Source organism: Psammomys obesus, unplaced genomic scaffold (genome assembly GCF_907164565.1).
Source record: "Psammomys obesus unplaced genomic scaffold, mPsaObe1.curated_primary_1811, whole genome shotgun sequence".
NCBI classification, from domain to species: Eukaryota; Metazoa; Chordata; class Mammalia; order Rodentia; family Muridae; genus Psammomys; species Psammomys obesus.
Window position 1 is genome coordinate 13137293 of NW_026596057.1, and position 9476 is coordinate 13146768.

The 9476-nt window shown below is 40.8% G+C and overlaps 1 protein-coding gene across 6 annotated transcripts in view; it reads left to right on the forward strand.

Annotated features, from left to right (window-relative positions):
- Ralgps2 (Ral GEF with PH domain and SH3 binding motif 2) overlaps window positions 1–6408 on the forward strand; it is a 126114-nt gene extending 119706 nt beyond the window's left edge. For all 6 annotated transcript variants that reach the window (XM_055624376.1, XM_055624374.1, XM_055624379.1 and 3 more), the window contains one exon: window positions 1333–6408. In XM_055624376.1, coding sequence (XP_055480351.1) covers window positions 1333–1362 — 30 coding nt within the window. In that variant the 3' untranslated portion in view covers window positions 1363–6408. The remainder of the gene's footprint in view (window positions 1–1332) is intronic.
- The last annotated feature ends 3068 nt before the right edge of the window (window positions 6409–9476 follow it).

Sequence of the window (9476 nt, forward strand, 5' to 3'; positions counted from 1 at the left end):
CAGTAAGACGTGAAGTCCGTGTTTTAGACAGACACAGTAAATGAAACTTAAACACGTGAGCATTGGAATTATAACTCAGTTACGACATTATCTAGTAGACTTCTTTATGCAAAAGCTGGCGTGAGGGGCTGGAGAGATTGCTCAGTGGTTAAGAGTTCTCAACGCTCGTGAAGAAGACTGGAGGTCAAGTTACATCAGGCATATCTGGGGACCCATCTACCTGTAACTCCAGCTCCAGGGGGTAAACAGATTTGCTAGAATGCCTGCTGGCGTGTGAGAGCTGCTGAGCCACTGAGGGGCAAGGAGGCGACCACTGGCGGCCCAGCACTGCCGACACTGGGAAGCCTGGGCTAGCTCAGTGAACCCTCCGTAGTCCTTCGGCAGAGAGTCGTTGGGTTTTGGAGTTATGTATACCCTATGATAAGATACTTGACCAGCATTGGCAAGCCTCTCAGTTTCATCCCCAGCACCACAATTTTTTTTTTTAATTCAGACTTGCAAGAAATCAAATTAAGTACAGTGCAAGCTCAAAGTGCTAAACTGATACATGTATAACCTGTTTATCTTTCAGTCAGAAAATGTCAGATAATTTTGCCTATTAGTAAATATGACTCTTTATGTTTTTATTGAGGAGTCGGTACTTCATATTTTCTGTAAGACTCTTAAGTGTAGCTTTTTTTAAATGTACATAGAGAAATTGATTATAATGTATGAAATTCTCTTCTACAAAGTTTTGCCATGTTTCTTTGATTCATTTATTTATTTCAGTAAACATCCATTAGGCCCCTGTAAGGGATGAAAACTCCTGTGTCCTTCCTTCCTCTTGTCCAGGTACATCTACTGGAGAAAGCTTCTTAACTGGGTGATTTCCTAAAATGATCAGGCATGCCAGACTCACTGGTCTAAATCTCTGAAGCATCTGCTATCAGATTCCTTTTAAAGGATATTTAAACCGTGTGCTTCCATTTCCAGTACTCACAAGTTCAAGGCTGGCATGGGCTGCAAAGTTGAGACCTTGTCTCAAGAAAGATACATAGGTTAGAATGATTTGAGTTTGACTAAATCACAGGACAAAATAAATGCTGAATTTAACTCATTTAGTTTTATATAAATTGTTGGAACACAGCTTAACAAGAAACCCTGTATTCCGTGTATAATAATACAGTTTATGTATTAAATTTCAAGTTGCATAACCCTCATCCCAGAGTGAATTGGGGGTTAAAAATCACTTTAGGACATAGTGACAGTTGTATTCAGGGGCTAGAAAAAAACAGCTAAAAGCAGTCAGCTTGGAGTGGTAACAGCCAGTGTGGGCTGCTTGTATTTTTTTAGGTTCCTACAAACTTGATGACTTTTGAGTAAAAGCCTGAGAAAGAAGAGGTATACCATTGTTCCCATGTGGAGCAAGGACTTGCCGAGAGCCCCAGCTGCACCATCCCGTGCCAGGAAGAGCCCCCAGGCTCCAGCCCAGCCTCCGGAGCTCAGAACCAAAAGCACTAATTTCAGGGAATAAAGTGAGATATTCCCAGAGAACAAATTGGAGTTGCAAAACAAACTGCCATGAACTATGCTTCTTATCTCCAAACTGACCTGTGGAAACCACTGCCTTAACAGAGTGAGAGGAAAACCAACACCAAATAGTGCGTGTGAATCTTCTGGCGGTGCTGTGCTTGGAATAAATTGTAGCTAATTTGCATTTCTTTTAACTTTGTACTAATTTTGGAGGGGAAACCATCTTTTTTAGATACACTTTAAAAAGGAAAAACATTTCTTATGGATTCCATCAGGAGCTGTTTTAGGTGCGGGGAGAGCACCTGTGAGGAGCAGCCAACAGCCCCTACCTACAGGGTCTGCTCAGGCTCTGAGAGCAGCTCCTCAAGTTTCCCACTGCAAGATGTGGAGTGAGGTGGTGGTGATGATGTAAGCTGTGGGTTGGCTTGGGATGGGATGCGTGTTATTTGGATGAGGGATCTGTTTCAACACTACCATGTGGAATTCAGTGCTAGACAGAGAGCATGATCTGCAGGAGGCACGGAGGCCAAGTGTTCACGTGCCAGCAGGCTCCAGAAACATGGTTGTTTCTAACTGGGGTTCACGTTTAACTTCCTATGTGAATTCACTGCTGGGCCACAAACCTGCCTAAGAGAACGGTAATCCCAAGCTGCGGTTTCTGCAGCTTTTCTCAAAGCGTGTGGATTCTCCGGCCACAGGGGTCACGGTCACGGGCATACCCCGCCCTTTGCAATGTGTAACAGCATCGTGCCAGACTTATTTTTTTTTTAATTGAATTTGTTTTTTGTTCAGTGTGAGGTTCAAAAGCATACTTGTTTAAAAGATTCTTCATGTATGTGTATGTATTTTATTGTAAGATGAAACAATTTTAAGAAGAATAAAGGCAAAGTTTGCAGTTCTGGAAGTTAAAAATATAAAACCTTCTCTTGTATGACTTCCCAAAATGTCCCAGAACATTTTTTCAGAAAGTTGGTCGGTTCCCAACCTAAAAACCATGCTTTGTTAGTAACTGACCCAGCAATTTTGAGAGAGCACTAGGCAGTAACACATTCAATGCTTACAGTGAGTGTTGCACCTGGTATAGCTTAGCCAATTTTAGCCAAACACCATTTCAGTAGACTGCTATGGGTTATGCCTCTTACTGGTAGGGCCATGTGGGAAGGCCTTGACTGACAGGTACCTCCTAACAAAGTGCTTTTTCTTCACGTCTCGTGTGAATTTCTCACATTTGTATCCTTAAAGAATTGTATCAGAATGTATTTTATCAGAAGTTTTGATCATGTCCATGGAGCTTAGTTAGAAAATGCTGTCTGTACAATAATTAGCTAAAAAGGAAATCAGTCTGAGAGAAAGCAAAAAGCCTTTTCTAAGTGTTTCTAATTTAAATAATTGAAATCTGTGTGTCATGTGACAAAAATACATTATTTGGGGTTTCATTGCCAAGCAGGGGAAGGCAAGTGTTGCCTATGCAGAATGATTTTTCAAATAATGGTCTAAGCTTACCCCATGTTGGGTCTACGCAGACTTTACCGTGTAGCCAGCAGTATTACAGTGTCGACCTTGCACATCTTACTTTCGTTGGCCTCTTTTTTTTTTTTTTTTAAGCAATTCTTTAGTTTATTTTGCTCCTGAAATAATATTTTAAATAGTATGCATGCTGTTTTTGAGATACTGTGAATGAAAATCCTGTGGCTATTTTATTACTACTTTGTCATAAATAAGCTACATTGTAGGTGAATCTAATCTGTGGAGATGGTCAGCTAGCTGAGGCTGGCCTCACAGTTTTGCCAAAGACAAAGCACTGAGATGGAAGCCGTGTTTGCTACACCCACCTCTAGACACAGGTGTGTAGAGAAGAACCCTGTTCAGGTTCGGTTAGCCAGTCTGCGTTAGCATCGTGGCCTCTGGCTGAAACTAAAACTATTTTTCTACCTTTGAATTTGCTCTGAAGATCAGTCATTGCTGTTCAGGATAATTTTGGAAACAGAGAGATGAGTTAAAGTAGGTGAGTTTTTTAATCTATAATTCACAAAATGGTATCAGATAATTGAAGCAAAAAAAACCACTGCCAAACTATGTTAAATATTTGAGTCCTTTATTGGGGAATGAGTCCTATTACACCTACCCTCAGTTATAAATTAGTGACTCACTGGCTCATTTTCCATGAACATTAAAGCTCATTTGTTTATGTCATAGCCAAGGATAACTCTTTAGAAATTCAGTTAAGATTTAAATTAAGCTGGTTTATAAGCAGGCTGGACAGAGCATTCTTGTCCTGGTGCGACAGTGAATAGCACTGGCCATAGCTCATCTGACAACTTATTTGAATGTGAAGGTTTCTTTTCCATAAGTTGGTTTTTAAAGTGTACCTATGAAAATGACTGCATAGCGCTCCAAGCACTGTTTTAGGCTTCATGTGCTCGCTTTTCATAATGTTCTCCATATACTACCTAACTGTAAGGATCAAAAGAGAATTGATGAAATACATCTTTCTGTTTGGTTTGGTTCAGTGTGTATTTGTGTAAACAATTCAAAGAAGGATCCAATTTGGAATTGTATATTTTTTTTCTCTCTTCTTACGCATGTATTTTGATGGCAACCATGTTTTCTGTGTAAACAGTTCTGTTGCTGTTGGGTCTTGATGTCTGGTCAGTCAGGACGTTCATAGCTGCAGAGTTTTGATGAGTGGCCTCTTTCTTCCTCGAGACTTACACAGAAGCCCAACAAGCACATTGTTATTCAGGAGGAATGGAGTCATGCATAGGGCCCTTGATAGTTGAAATGGGTCCCTCTGAGTGCAGCCTCATCAATCTCAGAACTATTAGTGTTTAGCTGTCCAGATGACTTCAGCATACAGCCCTTTTTCCTGAGGTTAAATTTGCAAATTATATATATTTAAAACTGTGAGGCATCATATTGATTGGAATCAGTACTAATTGACTTAACTCATTGGCGTGTTAAGATAACACATCCTCTGTTGGTTTCCTTCGTGGTTCATGAGGCACATTCCTTTCTAAGTGGGTTTTAAGCCATCTTTGTACCTTCTGCAAATAAGAGGTGCCAGTATCGTACAGTGGAAGATAGGCTATCATCAGAGGAAATCCTCTACCCCCAGGCTTTTCAAAGAACTGGGTCCTTTTGAAAACAGCTGAACTTGATTCACCGTGCTGGGATAACAGCAGTCGGGACCGCTGCTGCCCGGAGGGCCGCAGAGCAAGTGGTGGGTGTGTCTGCCTGCAGCCTCCTTCTAGGGCCCGAGGCCATTTTCTTCTATATTATTTTTTTAGAAACATAGTGCCATCCTGGTTGTACAGCCGGGAGGGTATTGCTTTTTTTATTTTTATTTTGCCTCTGAGACATAAAAATTGCTATTAAGTAGTATTGACAAATTACATGTGAACCTTTTCGAAATGACTTAAGTACCTTTTAGGTTTCCTTCCCTAAAAATAGCTTCTGTCTAAAATCACTTTTCAATTCGAGAATTCTACTGAAGAGATATGTGGAAGTTGGCTCTTCAGCTCAGTGACAGCAATTGCATTTTACCTATGTCCAGTCATAGTATGGAGAAAATTAGGTCTGTGCCTTATCAACCTGAAGACCAGTTTTAGGGCATTGAGGATGGCTAAAATCACCTGCCCTCTTAACCCTCTGGCGTGAGTGGTGTGCAGGCCCTCTCTCCCTGCTTAATCGCACAGTCCTGAAGAAGACTGCGTAGACATCTGGATACTTGCAGTCCTCCAATCTTAATTTTTTTTTTTTCAAATAACCCACCCTCCCTATTGCTCTCTTGACCAAGTAGGTTAACAATAGATCCACAGTTTTGACGAGCCTCTTAATGTTGGCTTTGAAGAACCACCAACTAGCTGAGGATATTTGTATTTCGTGTTGTGTTGAGCTTGGGTTTGGCAATAAGGCCGTTTGGGAAAATCCTAAAGGGATGAGATGCACGTGGAAGGCCTCGCAGTTTACTCGGGTGGTGCTGTGGTGGCAGTCTCTTCGCTGGAAGTGAAGCTTATTTTCTATTTAAGCAGAGTGGACAAGCGCTCCCTCATCCTACCGGTTATTGCTTGCTTGAGAGCGTGCAAAAAAGGAGCAGCACTAATAACAAATCAAATCAATAAATAATAAATAAAGGTTTCTCGGCCAAAGCTGGAAGTTTGTTTTAGGACATTGGAAGGCCAGGAGACACTGTCGTCTGTCTGAGCAGGAATGCTGTTTTCAGGGCCCTTAGAGAAGACATGTAGGTGCACGTGGTCGTTGGACTCCAGGAAAGAGTTAGCTGTTTCTTGACAGTTATTAGCATAATCTAAAATCTGATTTCAGCCAACTGGTCTGCAAAATAGAGTTAAAGGAATCCAGGGAGTGCTTGGAAATAGGAAGGAAGAAAATGCCAAACATTAGCAGAATATTTCAAACTTAAATGCCAGGTAACAAATGTCATGTCCTTGAAGATGTCACCCTTAATACAATGTTTCCAAGAAGCACTGGTTTAATGGGTGTGACAAAGATAGCTGATAGAATCGCCATCAAGTGTTTCTACCCCTTGGTTGTTGATGTTCACTCTTTGACAGCCCATTGAAGAAACGTGGAAGAAGGATTCAAACATCTATTAGGGTAATGACCCAAAGCTAGTAATACAAAACCCAAAACAAAACACAAAACCACACAAGCCGTTTTCATTTATTGTCCCAGTTAACTTAAGGTACTTAATGATGAAGCATTTACTTGCACTATGACCTCCTTGAGTGATGTGCGACTTGGTTCCCTCTCTGGTTTTGTTTCTTTTTAATATGCAGAAGTGAGTATGTGATCTTCGGTGTGTTTGCATAAGCTAACGTAAAATGAATTTACGAACAGTTTTCTGAAATTTCTATTGAAATAAATGGCTTAAAATTATAGATTGTGTGATGTTTTGTTCCCAGTATTTGTATTCAAGTGCAATTAGCGCTGTTGGTTTGGAGCTTGTACTGTAGAAGTACAGAAGTACCTGTGCTAAGGTAGGTTATGCTGTCCCTTGTGAGTTCTGCCTTATATAACCGTGTGTGTGTGTGTGTGTGTGTGTGTGTACACACATATACACATATATGCCCTGTCTAACCGTAACTCGGTTTTCAATCATTATTTCCCCTTCTCGGTGACCTTTGAAAACTCAGGGGTTTTTATAGGAACCAAACGAGCACGACAGCTCTCCAGGAGATGAGCCTGACCTGCTACCTTGATCAACATCAGTTTTCCATAAATGCATAGGTCTCCGGGTCCAATTTACTATATAATTTGCTTGTCACTAAACCAATACCAAATTGCTTAAGCACTGTATGACTGTGTCTTTTGCATCTTCAGAATCACATTACCTGTTTTCGACCCTGTCTCTAGAATCTGCTTGGCAAGTGTAATGAAATCACTACTGGACTGTAGATTAGTCTGAGACTTAACATATTTTTAAAGTTTATCTGTTCATGAAATGTCTATCCATTTATTTCAGCTTTCTTCTTAGTGGTCTTGTATATCTAGCAAATTTGTTTTTGCTTTGACTTTTTATTCGTTTTCTCTTACTTTCTCTCTGAGAATGCTATCATAAGGTGCTTATATCCAGCAACTGTTTTGAAAGTCAGTTTTAATAGTTTGTTCATAGATTTTTGTTGGAATCTAACTACAAACAGAACAGTTAGTTGTCTCTTGATTACTGTGTGTGTGTGTGTGTGTGTGTGTGTGTGTGTGTGTGTGTGTAGGTCTGTTTTACCTCATTTGGCTGGCACTAGAGTACAGTGCTAGGTCAGATGTAGTGATGGCATTTCAGAGAATTCAATTACCCAGTCTTCTCAGTGGATCTCAAAAGTAAAACAGAGGCAGAGAGGTTTATATACTCACATACAAAAATACATTGGCTCTGAGCTGCCATTGATAACTCAATACTAAGTAGAACTATCTGGGCCACAGGACATTACAAAGTCCAAAAAATCAACAGGCAATTTATCCCACTGTTTGTGAATTGGAAGTGATTTTTGTCCCGCAGGAGATGCCAGCTTGAAGAATTGGCACAGCTAGGAAAGGGCTGTGGGCACCTAGCTGGTAAAGAGGCAAGGGCTGCTGTAAACACAGTGTACAAATCATCACCTGCTCAGTGTCAGCAATGCCCAGACTCAGAAGCTGGTCTGTGTGGAATTACATCTTACAAACTCAGTATGTTGATCTTGCCTGGAAAAAATTCAGCCTATGTCTACACTTTAACTTTCCCCTTTCTTATAGAGGTTCAGCCTTCTGTATCCAGAAAAATAACCACACGAACACATCAGCCTGAGCTGTAGTGCAGTAAAGTATTTGGTGAGCACTAAGGAGCAAGGAGCTGGAGTTCTGTCTGAGGAGAATCAAAGTCCAGAATGACAAGTAAGTCGTCGCCTGTAGCTCATGTAAACAAGGTGTTCATTCTGTGTTCAACAACAATTAAATAACACACACACACACACACTGAGTTAAAAGCTAAATACTTCAACCTAAAGCAAATTGATTGAGAACATTAGAAATGAGCATGTCTGCAAGTACACCATCCTCTCTAGTCCTTGTAAGTGTAAAAGGCCTGCAGAACAGACTTGGCTATCAGTGTGTTAGACCAGCTCATCTGTTAAACTATCTTTCAGTTAAAGCAGAGGCTCTTTGCTTTTGTGATGCTGTACAAGTATTATTTAAAAAAAAAAAAAATCCTCATTGATAACATCCAAGCAGCACAAAAAGTCATAGCGTGGAAGTTGCCTGTCCCACCGCCCGACTTCCCCTCCCTAGTTAATAACATCGTTATCCTGAGTCAGTTCCTATAATCACCTATTGTGACTCACACTCTGGAAACATTTTTCTGCTTCTCTCAAGCAAATGTCCAGCTCGGGGCCCTCGCACACATTACAGCCCTGTCACAGCTAAAGCCTGCGGACAGTAGTGCCACCTCAAGAGTCAACAATGCCGATTTGTTACACTTTTTTTTTTTTATCTTAGGGTATCAGAGGCAGCATCCTAAAGTGCCATCAAAAGGCTCTCTTGCTCAAAACAGGTCACATAAAGTCTTTTGAGTGCTGAGTGAACAAGCTGGCATTTTCCACTTTGCTGTCACAGATAAGTAGCTCCAGATGTCGGCTTCCTCAGCCCACGCATCTGTTGGATGAGACATGGAATTGTCTGTATTAACCATTTTGGACCTATAAGATGGTAACTTCATGCACCTTTTTCTATATTTTTCTTAAAAGCAAATCAAAAATCACAATTTATTTCAGGTTTTTAAAAAGCAATCAGTGTGGGGAAAGTTTGATCACCTAAACACAAGTCCTCCAGGTTTGAGAAGAGTAAACATTTTTCTGTTGATGATGAAAGTTTTTAATAGTTTGACGTTACTGGAAACTAAAAGTAGCTGGGCGTGGTGGCACTCGCCTTTAATCTGAGCCCTCAGGAGGCAGAGGCAGGAGGATCTCTTGAGTTCGAGAACAGCCTCGCCTACAAAACAAGTCTAGGACAGCCAGGGCTTCACAGAGAAACCCTGTCTTAAAAACAAAAAAAAAACAAAAATTAAAGTAAGAACAACTTAGTTTTATGATACATTTATTTTTATTCACATATATGTCTGAGCATGAATGAGTTTATTTTTATTCACGTGTCTGAGCGTGAAGGAGTTTGTGTGCATCGTGTGTGCAGTGCGCACAGGTGAGAAGAGATTATCAGAGCTCTGATCCCGGAGTCCTAGATGGTTGTGAGCCACTCTGTGCTGAGAATGAAAACGGGGTTATCTGCAAGGCCTACAGGTGCTCTTAGCCACTAAACCGTCTCTGCAGCCTCTTGAAAGTAGCTCATTTTTGTCCGTCAGTTTTAATATCAAGATACTCTATTTCTCCTGTTTCCCTTCTCACCTGCTCTTCATTCTGTTGTCTTTGAGTTTGTTCATGTAAACGGCAAGTGTTCTGTGGTGTTTCTGTTTTGACTCCCTG